The 14298-nt window shown below is 46.7% G+C and overlaps 1 protein-coding gene across 4 annotated transcripts in view; it reads left to right on the top strand.

Moving 5' to 3' along the window:
* The window catches only part of EML6 (EMAP like 6), a 264701-nt gene that overhangs the window by 215054 nt on the left and 35349 nt on the right, over positions 1–14298 (top strand). For all 4 annotated transcript variants that reach the window (XM_049870655.1, XM_049870656.1, XM_049870657.1 and 1 more), the window contains exons 27-28: positions 8183–8384; positions 8508–8634. In XM_049870655.1, the coding sequence (XP_049726612.1) occupies positions 8183–8384; positions 8508–8634 (329 nt within the window). The remainder of the gene's footprint in view (positions 1–8182; positions 8385–8507; positions 8635–14298) is intronic.

Genomic DNA, 14298 nt, shown 5'->3' with positions numbered 1-14298 from the left:
ATTGATTGTGTCTCTGGCATCCCTGATCTCTGCTTCTAATAAATCGACCATTAAGACATAGGGAGCCAGTTCACGGTGAACCCCTGAGGCCACCTGGTGACTGCTACTTCCTCTTCTAAATGCCTGTCGACCTTCTGTGTAATAATTCATCCTAGAATTTTCCAGGGAGTGCATCAGCTCATGAATCAATATTTGCCAGAGTCTGCTTGTTTTCCCGTGTGGATATAGGAACATTTTGTGTTTAGTGCCACCTCTCCCCTTCCGTAAGCCCCTCGGCTCTCACTGGCATTGTCTCTGTGGTCACATACGAGGGCATCTGAACTAGGTAAATGAGCTCTGTTCTGAACTTTCCAGCTTAAAGAACATTCTCTCCAACAGAGGACGTAAGTAAATCTGGTTTCTGTTTGTATTAAACCACCTGATTTAAAGAATTATCCCTAGCTTGTCTCTATTTCTCCTCTAGCCCTAAATATATCTTCAAACTCCTTTTCAACGGTCTTGGTTTTTCACTTTGGCATTCCTGAAACTATACTTAAAGGCCTGTGCACGACTTTTGCCTGCATCCCGGGTTATTTGCCCCTCCTCCTGTCATCTGAACAAGTACAGTGACAACCCAGGCACCTCGGTACCCTCAGCAGCCACTCTGCCTTCTTCAGATGCCCTTCCTCTTCCTCAGAGGCTTATTTGTCATTGTCTTTTTAGAGCATCATATTTGGTAGCTTTTCCTAGGATTGGAAACCCTGGTGGTGTAGTGGTTAAGTGCTACAGCTGCTAACCAAGAGGCCGGCAGTTCAAATCCGCCAGGTGTTCCTTGGAAAACTCTATGGGGCAGTTCTACTCTGTCCTATAGGGTCGCTATGAGTTGGAATCGACTCGATGGCAGTGGGTTTGGTTTTTTGGTTTTCCTAGGATGCGCACTGATTATGTCCAGTGTTCCTTTCACTGTGTGTCCCAAATTCCAAGGCAGCCTGGTGACCTTCTCTAGTGACCCCTCACTCCTCCTTCACTTACCAGCCCCTCCTGCTTTTCAGTTCTAAAGGAGCAGTTCTCCTTGCTGCTACTTCTACTGGTTTGAAATGATAATTGCTAGCAGGACAAATCAAGAAGTTAGTGACACTCTGGTCTTGGCAGACGGAGGTTTCCACACATATTCAGGTGGCTGACATCCTCCTAGTACCCTAGCCTCCTACCCCTGTGCCCAGCCTTATTATTGGTTCTGGGAATTTATACGCCCCTGCCCAGGCTGACTAGGTGGACTGTCTGGAGCAGTAATTTCAAGCTGTGTTCCTCAGACTCCCAGAGTTCAGGGGGCCTCAGGGACCACCCCAGGAAGCAAGGCAGGGGCCAAAATGGAGGGGCTATGTGCCTCAGCCAGAGTAGCTCTGTGTTTTGTTTTCTATATGTGCTTTTGTGTAAGATTTTTTCAACATTCTATTATGAAAATTTTCAGGCATGCAGAGAAGGTGAAAGAATGATTCAGTGAACTCCTAGTAACCAATCACCTAAGTTCTATAATTCAGATACATTGTAGATATCAGTATGTTGCTGTTGGCTACCACGGACTCGCCCCCGATCATCACGAGCCCGTGCGCAATGGAATCAGACTGTTGTGATCCATGGAAGCAGGTTGCCAGGTCTTTCTTCCTAGTCTCTTAGTCTGGCAGCTCTGCTGAAACCTGTTCAGCATCATAAAAAAAAAAAAGCATCATAGCAACATGCAAACCTCCACTGACAAATGGGTGGTGGCTGCGCCTGAGATGTGTCGGCTGGAAATTGAACCCGCCTCTCCAGCATCACAGGGGAAGAGTCTACCACAGAACCACCACTGCCCTCAGACATCAGGATACAAGAAAAATGAAAAACCAAACCCATTGCCGCCAAGTCGATTCCAACTCACAGCGGCCCTACAGGACAGAGGAGAACTGCCCCATAGAGTTTCCAAGGAGCTCCTGGTGGATTTGAACGGCCGACCTTTTGGTTAGCAGCCACAGCTCTTAACCACTACGCCACTAGAATTTATGTTTCCATATGCATGCCATCATCTAGAACTCAACATTTGTCTATGGTCTCTTTAAAGTAAAATTTATATCCAGCAAAATGTACACATTTTAAGCATTCCATTTGGTGCGTTTTGACCTGTGTAACCCACACTCCTGTCAAGATACGGAACATTACTATCACCCAGGAAGTTTCTCTTGCCCTTTCCGGGTTAATGCCCACACCTACTCCGCCCTCAGGCAGAACAGTGGTTCCGAGGCTTTTCGCCATAGAGGACTTTTACTGTCCCAGAGCTTCGTGTAAATGGAATCACGTAGTAGGTACTCTTGTGTCTGGCTTCCACCACTCAGATGTGGTTTCTGCAGTTCGTCCATGTTGTCCTGTGTATCAACGGTTCGTTCCCTTTTTTTTTTCCTGTGTATTTATATTTGTTTCATTTACTACAAAGTAAAAATTGCAAACATTACAGTAAACATACTGGAAAATGGCTTGTCCATTTCTGTAATGCTTCCATAGGTGACCTTGTCAAGGAAGAGACCTGAATTCTAAACATGGTTTGTATCCACAGCAGTACCTAGCAGGGTGTGGGCACAGGGCTTAATATTTACATATTGTCTTCAAAGACCTTTGATAGTTGCATCCATCAAGTCCGCCCTTCCTCCCAAGAACTATACAGCTCTTTTATATTAAATTTAAGACTAAATATAAAAAAATATGCTTTTTTATAGCTGGAGCCCTAGTGGCAACGTGGTTAAGAACTGTGGCTGCTAACGAAAGGGTCAGCAATTCAAATCCACCAACTGCTCCTGAGAAACCCTATAGGATGTTTCTACTCTGTCCTATAAGGTCACTATGAGTCAGAATTGACCTGACGGCAATGGGTTTGGGGTTTGGGGGCTTTTTAATAGCCAGATGGAATCCCATTGTACGCACATAACAGAGTTTGTTTACCCAGTCACCTACTGAGACAGGCCTAGGCTCTTCCTGTTGTTGGCTGTAATACAGGTGCTCTGAACATTTCAGTACAAGTCTTTATATGCTTGAGCTCTTAGGTAAATATGTAGCGGTGAAATTTCTGGGTCAGGGAGAAGTGTATGTTCAACCTTTTAAGAAACTGCCAGACCTGTTTCCAAAGTGATTGTACCGTTTTGCATTATCACCAAAAACGTAAGAGGGTTCTAGTTGCCAACATTTGGTATAAATTACAGCTGTCCTGTGGTTAAGTGCTAAGGCTGCTAACCAAGAGTCCGGCAGTTCAAATCCACCAGGCGCTCCTTGGAAACCCTACGGGGCAGTTCTACTCTGCCCTATAGGGTCGCTATGAGTCGGAATCTACTCGACGGCAGTGGGTTTTTTGGTTTTGGGGGAGTAGATAGTGCAGTCTCATTGTGTTTTAATTTATATTTTCCTTCATGACTAATCTCGAGCACTTTTTCATGTACTTCTTGGCCATTTGTGTATCTTCATCTGTGAAGTGTTTGTACCAGTCTAGTGTCCGTTATTTTAAATTGGTTTGTACTTCTTTTTATTCTTGAATTGCACTGTAAGATTTTGATAGAAGAAATGGTTTCATAGCTTAAAAAGTATTTGAAAACCACCGGCCCAGTGTAAGCCCTTTGTGGGTATCCCTTCTCTTCCTCCTTCTGTTTTTTATCTGATTTTCCCAGGGCACGTCTCTTCCCACACACATGGCCCCCAGTGGCATAGTCCACCTGCCCTGGATCTGTTGGACAAAGTTCACTATCCCACTGCTGTTCCTGCATTGAGTTCCCTGTCATTGAGTCTTGGTGACACCTATGAGAGCTTGTTACCACACAGCTCTCTCTGGGTTCAAATCCCAGTTGCATTTGTTAGACAGCTGAGACCACAAGTCTCGTCCTTGACCTTGTTACTTGCCCTCCTTTCCCATTAGTTGCTGGGCATCTCTTCCAGGCGTTTTTATTTGCACAACAAGCATGTGTCCTTACAATGTTTAGTTTTACAGCTTAAAGCTTTTTCTATTCGGTCATCAGTCCCCTGACAACACACACTGTCTGCAGCCCCCAGGAGACTCCGCCCTTTGCCATAGTCCACCTGTCTTCTGGTACCTTAAACCGTCATCCTTTGACACCATCAGTATAGCTAGCTGATTGCTTTCCATACCCACCCCTCCTTTCCAAAGCTATGCCCTTCCACTTGTTAAAACAGAAATCATGTTAAGCCAATAGTAAAAATTGATTTGAAGATTATTTAATATACGATTTCCAGATCAAGCAACACTTCTGATTAGAGAGTCAAAGTATTCCACAGATGAGAGAACTTCCAGAGACCCTTATACCCCAGCTTATCACCATTGCCATGGAGACGGGGCCAGAACAGTGTTTACATAATAACAATTTACCCCAAAACACAGCTTCCAGTCCAACCCTGGAGTTTCTGTTTCTCGAAACTGACTTGAGTTAAAAAAGATATTGCTTTTGAGTTGACTCCAACTCATAGCCCTGCAGGACAGAGTAGAACTGCCCCATAAGTTCCCAAGGAGCGGCTATTGGATTTGAACTGACGACCTTTAGGTTAGCAGCCGAGCTCTTAACCACTGTGCCACCAGGGCTCTAGAAACTGACTACACATAGACAATTCTTCAAAGAAGTACAATGCCCAAAACAAAACAGTGTTCACTAGTTAGCAAGACTATTGTTTGTCTTAAAGGTGACTTTTAGGAGACTAGCCTGCTCGAGGCTCCAGGTTCAAAAGATCACCTCAGGGCAATGGCCTGGGTGGGTCACCCTAACTCCATGAACCCCAAAAATCTGGATTCAAGGAGAATTAAAACTGTTTCTCACCTTAGATGAAGAAGTTAAGATATAATCATGCCGCTGACATTTTTTTAAAAAAATCCTCTGCACCTTGAAGTCCTTAAGTTTCCTTCTCTGAACTTCAAAGGCTCTAGAGACTGATTTTTTTACCAAGGAATCTTGCATGTAAATTTTACAGGGAATTTGTATGTAAAATGCTGTGAATTGGGGGAAAGGGTCCATAGCTTTCATCAAATTCTCAAGAATCTCTCACCTAAAAGCGGGTGATGACCGGCGCTCTAGAGAAGTGTTCAAGACTCTTCTGGCTCTATCACCCACGAGTCTCTCATGACTCAGTGAGAGGGGGAATTGTGGTGAATTAGCGAGTCCTAGTGAGTGTGACAGAATTGCACAGCTCAGCACGATGACCCAGGAAGGCAGCTCGCCTGGATGGCCATGTGGTCTGCATGTGGCTCTGTGCACATGCCCCAAAGGGAACCATCAAACATCCCTGCCAGCCACCTCTTCCTGAGGTGGCTGGTTCCCTGGTACCTTCCAGACTCTGCAGGTTCTCTTTATTATTCCCTGGAGCAGTGATCTTGTTTCCTGTCCTGAGAATCTTGAATCACCTTCTGCTGAAGGAGTCTCAGCTTTGTTAAGGAGCTTCAGTGGCCCAGAGTTTTTCCCCTTTCTCTTTCTCCTCGGTCACTCTCTTTCCCTCCACAGCCTGATTCTGATCAGATCTGCCTCTTAGAATCCTCTTCCTCAAAACTTTCTTTTGTATTCTTTCTTCCATTCTATGTAGGAACCCTGTGTTCCTTCTTAAAAGTAAGGCTGTCGAGGGCATTTCTTAAGCTCTTTGACTTTCTCCTCCCCTAAAAAAAAGCTGACTTACAGTAGTAGTAGATCTAGCCGTGGGTTCCTGCTTCCAACAGGAAGACCAGCAGAGCACACACTGTGGGCCACCATGACTATGCTGTCTGTTCCCATGCCTTCCGACTCCCACATGGTCACACGGTCCTCTGTGGCTTCCCTGGGAAATTCTGCCTGTTTGCTAGCAACCTAGAGGCCCTGGAGGGCTTCCTGGTCTTGCTCCAGTCTGTTTGCTTCACTAATCCTTCTAGACTCAGTACTCTACTGAGGAGTGGACACTTCACTGTGCTGTCAGGTAAAAACAAACAAACAAAAACCAAACCCATTGCTGTCAAGTGAATTCCAACACATAGAGTAGAACTGCCCCATGGGATTTCCTAGGAGCAGCTGGTGGATTTGAACTGCCGACCTCTTGGTTAGCAGCCAAGCTCTTAAGCAGGGCGCCATCAGGGCTCCATGCTATCAGGGAGGGGTCAGCCAAACACAGAGAAATCTTGGCGAGGAGTAATTCAAAATCCTGCCCTCTCCTGCACCTGTCTCCTGCCATATGTCTGTGCTGGTTTCAGGTTTTCCAGCCTGAACTCCAAAATTCTCTGGAAGCCTCTTGTCAGCTATTGAGTAAAGTTTTCACCCCAGACGCTGATGGCCTTGTCATGACATGCAGCTTCCCACATTGCATGAGGTATTCCTTGGGAGTTGCTGAGAGGACGGAAAAACACCTCCTCTTTTTAAAATGGCTCCTGCTGGAGCTGTTTTTGCCATGCCGTGGCTCATGGGCCAAAAGTGGAAGCTGGTGTCTGGTGCCAGCTTCTGCCCCCACCCCATCAGGACTGCCCTGGAGTTAGTGGCTGACCCGGAGCCCTGCCTCCACCCATCCCTGCCTGGGGCTGAAGGTGTTGGCGTCTGGGCACACCACTCTGAAAAGCTTCCAGTAATTACTAATGAGTTGGGTTTTATTTATTTGGTTTTGTTTATGTTTGTTGAAAAGGAGCTTACTTTGTTTTTAAGTCAATTGTCTGAGTATATTTTTTATGTGTTAGAATTTTTTTCCAGTGTCTGTGGCAAAAACTCTCATGTTCCTTTTAAATCCTACTTGCTCCTCTGGCATAGCACTACGGGGAATGACTGCAAAGACACATTTGATCTCAGATGTCATCCAGACTCACAGTCAGGACTGTACACGAGAAGCCTGTGGGATGGCACATCTGATAGTGGAAAGAAGCAGAAACAAGCTTTTTACGCTGCCATTTTGTCGTTGGCTCTGCCTCCTGGTGACTTCATGCACAACAGAATGAAACGTTGCCCGGTCCTGCGCCATCTTTGTGATCCTTGGTATTTTGGGGTCCACTGTTGCAGCCATGGTGTTTTCAGTCTCCTCATATGCATGCGAAAGCTGGACGATGAATAAGGAAGACCAAAGAAAAATTGACGTCTTTGAATTGTGGTGTTGGCAAAGAATATTGAATATACCATGGACTGCCAAAAGAACGAACAGATCTGTCTCAGAAGAAGTGCAACCAGAAGGGTCCTTAGAAGCAAGGATGGCGAGACTACGTCTCACATACTTTGGACATGTTGTCAGGAGGGATCAGTCCCTGGAGAAGGACATCATGCTTGGTAAAGCAGAGGGTCAGCAGAAAAGAGGAAGACCCTCAACGAGGTAGATTGACACAGTGGCTGCAACAACGGGCTCCAGCCTAACAAGGATTGTAAGGATGGCTCAGGACCGGGCAGGGTTTTGTTCTGTTGTGCAGAGGGTCGCTATGAGTCGGAACCGACTTGACAGCACCTAACAACACCACCAAAACCAAAAAAAAACCAAACCCATTGCCATGGAATTGATTCCAACTCATGGTGACCCCAATGTGTGTCAGAGTAGAACTGCACTCCATAGTGTTTTCAATGGCTGTGATCTTACAGAAGTAGATCATCAGGTCTTCCTTCCACGGTGCCGATGGGTGCATTTGAACTGCCAAACTTCTGGTTAGTAGCCGATTGCAAACCGTTTGCACCATCCAGGCACCTGACACTACCATTCATTGTTAGTTGCCATCGAGTTAGTTCCAATCCGTGGTGACCCATGTGTGCAGAGTAGAACTGTCTCATAGGGTTTTCAAGGCTGTGCCCTTGCAGAAGCTGGTTGCCAGGCCTTCTTCCTGGGTGCCTCTCTGTGGGTTTGGACCTACAACCTTTTGGTTAACAGCCCAGCACCTACCCATTTGCACAATCTGGGGATCCCTTACACTTAGGCTCCCAGAAATAGGTTCTGTAGTCTAACATTTTATTCATTCCTCAAAAAAAAAAAAAAAAAAAAGTTTATTGAGGACCTATCAAGCAGTCCTAGGCACTGATTAAGTAAAAAAGAGACCTACTTCTCCCTCATGGGCCTGACATTTTAGAGAAATGTAGGGAAATTCCTGCTTAAATGAAATTATTTGTATCCAGCAGAAGCCACCGTAGAAAACAGCTTGGATGAAAGAATCCCCAGCCAGGAGTATGAGACGCTGGGTAGGTAATCACCCACATTTGCATTCCAGGGCCAGCACGCGAGATTCAAGAAGTACGTGGGACATAGCGCACATGTGACCAACGTGAGGTGGCTGCACAACGACTCAGTGCTGCTCACGGTGGGTGGTGCCGACACGGCCTTAATGATCTGGACCAGGGAGTTTGTGGGGACCCAGGAGAGCAAGCTGGTGGACAGTGAGGAGTCAGACACGGATGTGGAAGAGGATGGAGGTGAGCCCCCCGTCCCCGTCACCCCACACTCCTCGTGTCGAATGCACCCTCTTCCACACACCCCCCCACCCCGAGCTGCCACTTCAAGCCAACCCACTCCCCAATCTCTCTCTGCTGTTTGAGGCTACGACAGTGATGTCGCCCGAGAAAAGGCCATTGACTACACCACCAAGATCTATGCCGTGAGCATCAGGGAGATGGAGGGCACCAAGCCACACCAGCAGCTGAAAGAAGTATCCATGGAAGAAAGGTATGGCGTTGCAAGGTTTGTTCGCATTTCTCATGCCTGAAGACAAGAGACTTATTTAAATCAGCGTGCATTTTCTTTGCCCTCAAGGTTGCTATTTGAGCATGTCTTCTGTGTAGGTGCAGAGAGTCTTAACCTGCACACAGGCGTAAGCTGGGTCAAAGTGCCCGCTGCCACCAGCATATGGCAATAGTGGGTCATACTTCGAGTAAGTCCGTTATGGAATATGACTTGGCTCCACTTTACCTGGTGAGGATGTCAGGATAGCCCAAAAGCCACCCTGAATGTGATGGCTGGCAGGAGAGCTTGCTGGTTAGAGAGGTAGGAGGGAGGGCAGGTGTCTTAGTCATCTGGTGCTGCTTAACAGAAATACCACCAGTGGATGGCTTCAACAAACAGAAGTTTATTCTCTCACAGTCTAGTGGCCTAGAAGTCCAAATTCAGGGCATCAGGGGAAGGCTTTCTCTCTCTGTCAGCTCTGGAAGAAGGTTCTTGTCATCAATCTTCCCCTGGGCTAGGAGCTTCTCAGCTCAGGGGCCCCGGGTCCAAAGAACGTGCTATACTCCCAGTGCTGCTTTCTTGGTGGTATGAGGTCCCACTATCTCTCTGCTCACTTCTCTCTTTTTTATCTCAAAAGAGACTGGCTTAAGACACAATCCAATCTTGTAGATTGAGTCCTGCCTCGTTGACATAACTGCCGCCTATGCCCCCTCATTAACATCACAGAGGCAGGATTTACAACAAGTAGGAAATCACATCAGATGACAAAATGGTGGACAATCACACCGTACTGGGAATCATGGCCTAGCCAAATTGATCCACGTATTCTGGGGGGATACAATTCAATCCATGACAGTAGGCTTCCAAAGTCATGCAGGAATATGTGTGGGGTTATGAAAAAAAAGATTCCTTTCTAACCAGTCTGTGCGTTAGGCTCAGTTACTTGGCGTATCTTCTCTTACTATGCTTTTAGCCTGCCTAAATTTGTTCCTATGGGTTTGGTTATTCCAGGCCTAAACAATTTGATTTTGTTGCCTTGGATACTCTATTTAAAAAGAGGCTTTCTGGTATTATTTTAGACCTTTTTGATATGCTGTCATAAGTATTGATAAGAAATTGTCAAGCACTTTCACTTTTTTTTTTAAAGTTCATAATTACCTAATTTATCATATTCGAACTATGGGAGGATAAATATTGAACAAAAACTCTTAAATCCGAAGAGAATTTCACAGATCTCACATGTTTTAAAAATTCTCCGTGAACCCTTCTCACTGAGTGGCTCAATGTGGACAGGCACGCTGGTCCCACCGTGTGGGATTCAGGAGATCGCAAGTCGTTTTTGGCGTGTGGCGTGGCATCTTGCTTAACGATCTGATCTTTCACGTCTTAAATATAAAGGAATATGGTGCCATTTTCCCCTCCTACATCAATTCAGTGCCAGATATTAAGATAAGCTTTGAAAGGACCTAGTTCTAAAAATTGAGAAAAACCACCCATATGTAAATAAGAACATGAATTGGCCTCCCACCTAAATAATCCACTCTAAAAAAACCACCCATTTGCTTAAATTAAACATTCTTTGGAAAAAAAAAAAAAATTACCCCTTTCCAATTTCACGTAACATTATGGAATGAGTTGATTTGGCTATTATTTCCAGGCTGTTTCTGACCAGATTCTACAAGCCACTGCTGCATGGTGCTAAGATCCAAACCAGCCACAGAGGTACAGTCATCTAGCCAAAGTCCTCATTCTCCAACACTACTGCTGGCTTCGAACCTAAAACGAGGCTCATCTATACCTCTTCTTGCCTTGGTTTCTCTTTGGGCAAGTCTGTAAAGCTCTCATACCTGTCCAGTTTAGGAAGAGTGGAAGGAGGGAGGGTAGAGAGGACCCTAAGAAGAGTTGTCTGTCTCAAAATTCAGAATTCTGAAGCTACCTCATTTTCTTGTTCATATCAGATGGGAAACTTGTCATAAATTAGCATTTATAGGCTTGACTTTTTTTTTTTTAACAAAAAGAAAAAAAAAAGCAATCTCCTGGTATTATGACATTTACCCGCATACCTGTTGATGCAGAGTGCATTCTGACTCATACTAACCCTACAGGACAGAGCATAACTGCCCTGTAGGGTTTCCAAGGCTGTAAATCTTTACAGAAGCAGACTGCCACATCTTTCTCCCTCAGAGCAGCTGGTGGGCTCAAATCACCAACTTTTCGGTTTGCAGTGGAGCGCTTAACCACTGCTCCACGAGGGCTCCTTCTTATGAAAAATAGGGGTAAGGCGTTTCAGTACTTTACGAGCGTTTTTTAAAATAATTCACAGCAGGGTGTAGTTGAGAAAACATGTAGCGGGAAAAAACGATGCTAAGATAAATACAGGGTTCAGAGGAATAATCGAGTCTCTTCTATAAAGGGCAGCCTGCTTGCTAACTTAAAAAGCCTTGGCAGCATCAGCTCCCAGAGGGGCTGCCAGCAGAGCACAGGGCCAGCTGCACAGCCTGCCGGGAGCAGAGCAGCCCACCCAGGAAGGTGGCTAGCAAGGACGGTCAGACAGAGCATCTCCATGGAGGCAAATCCTAATCAGACCCAGAGTAGGTGGTCTCAGGCAGTCCTTGTCAGTCCTTTTAGGGACACCTGAACTTCACAGATGGGACCTAGGCAGCTTCTAAACTGCAGGAGAGAGAAGGGGGTGCCAGGCAAGGAGAGGCAGTCAGAGACTTGTGAGGAAGCAGGATGAGAGAGGGAAGGTGGGGCAGGACCAGCCCTTGGGGCCAGCTGAACTCAGGACAGTAAGTCAGGCAGCTGCGCCTTGTCCTCAACTGGGCACAAAACGGGTTCCCTGGACTCTGGTGACCTGGGAGTGAGAGGGGGCAGACAGAGAGGTGCGGGGGGGGGGGGGGGGCCTCAGACACCGGGAGCATGGGGCCTGACAGGGCCCAGCTTCTTCTGGGGGTGTCCAGGACTGTCTCTCTACAGTGCCTGACACAGCTCCCTCTGACTATGGACACCCTGCTGATTTGAAAGGAGGTTCTCCTTGACCTTCCCTTCATTGTTCCCCTGCTCCTACCTGCAGATACCTGCACATACCTGGGCATGCCTTTTTCAAACACCTGGGCCAGGTCATGCCCCAATAAGCCTATCTAATGGGAGACAGGTACTCAGCGACCACGAGAGAGGTGAGCTAGACGAACCCACTCAGTGAGGGACCCGTTTGCCTCCTATCAGTGTTAGGGGCAGTCCTGGCTCAGGTCTAAATCCCGCTCCGCCTTCTGAAAGTGGTTAGAAACTGCAGGATGAGTACAGTGTCTGTCAAGCTGAAAAAAATGCCCCCAAGGCGGCTGAACATTATGCATCAATTATTTTTTAAGCAACCGAATTTCTAGTTTATAACATAGTCACAGATCATTTCTAATTAGACTCAGTTATTTGATCGTAACTTAGCTTTGAGACTTTGGATCCTACTTCTTTGTAAAATTTCTAATATTGGGAGTTCTTATTCTTCAGAAGTCTATCATAATCTTCCATTCCAATCTTTTGAAAAGAGAGAAAGCTGAGAGAAAATTTGCAGTTGCCCTCAAAAGAATCATGGGCTTTGCCTATCAAATAGGTAATCCCTTACAGGCTGTCTGTCCAGTGTCCAGGTCACCCACTTCACTTTGCTCTAGCACACTGGGGTGGCTTGCCTCCTCAACCTGGCCGCACTGGTCTAGCCAGTGCCCAACTGTAGGTGAGCCCCTGGGCAGTCCTGCTGCCTACCTTCCACGTATGGCAGGCACGGTGCTGAGGAATGTCACGAAGTCTTTTTAGATTTTGGAAACCATGCCTTCAGCCCTCATCTGGACACTTGGGGCTGCCTTCCCCCCTCCCCAGTGTTCTCCTTCATCCCTAGCCTCCTGGCATCTAGCCCCGATCCAGAACAACCCTTCTAAACCTCCCCTCCCCTCCAAGTCCCCAACTCCAGCCTGGCACGCCCCTGTGCCCTCAACCTTTGTGCTCGTCCCCCACTTTACTGTGTTTTCTCATAATGTGGTGGCCACTTTGCCCATCTGCAAACTTAAAATTATTATTGCGTGGATATTTACAATGTCAGGAACTTCCATTTGAGGGAAGAAAAAAGGAAACGGGAAGCATAGTTTTTCAGAGCAATTTAAGGTACAGGATACTTACACAAGGGATGGTACCAAAGTCCTGTATTCTGACCTCAGATAAAAACAGTTCCTCTCCCAAACCCAGCAGGTCACAAAATTCCTGAAGTTTGTGCAGTACCACATCACTGAAGTTACATATTAAACTGAGGAATTTCTATTACCACATTACCAATACCACGCCTAGTTTATGTATTATTTCTTGGTTTATGAGGTAGGACGTCCCGTTTCAAGGAGGTCACCTAACCCAACTTGGCCGGAGCAAAAAAGCAATTTATTGGCTCACACACACCTGGAGATGCAGGGATTAGGGTGAGTTCAGGCGTCACATGATGTGGGAACACAAATCCTGCCGCTCAGGCTCCGTTCTCTCCATATCTCATTCTGCGTCCTCTGGGTTATTGCGTTTCCTCACGTAGGAAGGTGGCCACGGCACCTCTAGACCTTAGCACCTCTGTGGTTCATAACCAGCAGTAAAGAATGACCTCCAATTTGTAAGTCTCCACAAAAAGTCTTATGATGTACCATTGGCTCTGGAGGGTCACGCGACCACCCCTGAACCAATCACTGTGATCCAGGAACTGGGGTCTCTTACTGGTCATTCCTAGTTAAGTAAACCAGTTGCTATAGGAAGATTCTGACTCACGGAGAACCCCGTGTCCTTCAATGACTGTTACCTTTCAGAAGCAGAACGCCAGGATTTTTTCCAAAGTGCCTCTGGGTGGATTCGAACTACCAACATCTCAGTTAGTAGCCAAGCACTTAACCATTTGCACCACCCAGGGACTCCTAAACTATGTGATTGAAAATACCCTCCCCAAACAGGGACATCTCAAAGTCCCAGCCAGTTACTGCGCCCAGCCTCAGATCCAGATCAAACTCACCCACCACTGGAGTCGAGTCAGATCCGACTCATGGCGACCCTAAAGGACAGAGTAGAACTGCCTTGTAGGGTTTCTAAGGAGCAGCCAGTGGGTGTGAACTGCAGCCAAGCTCTTAATCACTGTGCCACCAGGACTCTGCTGATTCCAGGAACTGAAAAATGTAACCAAACAGACACAGTAGAACTGCCCCATAGGGTTTCCCAGGCTGTAAATCTTTTTGGACGCAGACTGCCACAACTTTCTCCCACAGAATGGCTGGTGGATTTGAACCACCAACCTTTCAGTTAGCAGTCAAGTGCTTAACCACTGGCCCACCAGGGCTCCTTCAGGTACCAGTGGCCCCTTGCAAAACTCACCCACATTTGGCTGAATCCCAGCTGTCAGCGTCTCATCAACCTTTATCAACCCTCAGCTGTGGACCTACAGGCAAACCAGGACCCTTGTCCTCCTCCCTCAGTGCAGGGCTCCTCTCTAGGCTCTGCCAGCTGTCTACTCCCCAGCACAGCAGGAGCTCACAATTTCCAGACAAGAGGTGCTCATCCTGGTTTAGTGGGGGGAGGGCGGTTTAGGTACCTCCAGACTTCAATGAAAAGGGGTGAGTCCCAAGTGGAATTCTTCTCCCAATCCTTCATGGGAAA

The sequence above is a fragment of the Elephas maximus genome, chromosome 26 (genome assembly GCF_024166365.1).
Source record: "Elephas maximus indicus isolate mEleMax1 chromosome 26, mEleMax1 primary haplotype, whole genome shotgun sequence".
NCBI lineage: Eukaryota > Metazoa > Chordata > Mammalia > Proboscidea > Elephantidae > Elephas > Elephas maximus.
The sequence above is the reverse complement of the archived record's forward strand: the minus strand, read 5'-3'. Positions and strand labels throughout refer to the sequence as shown.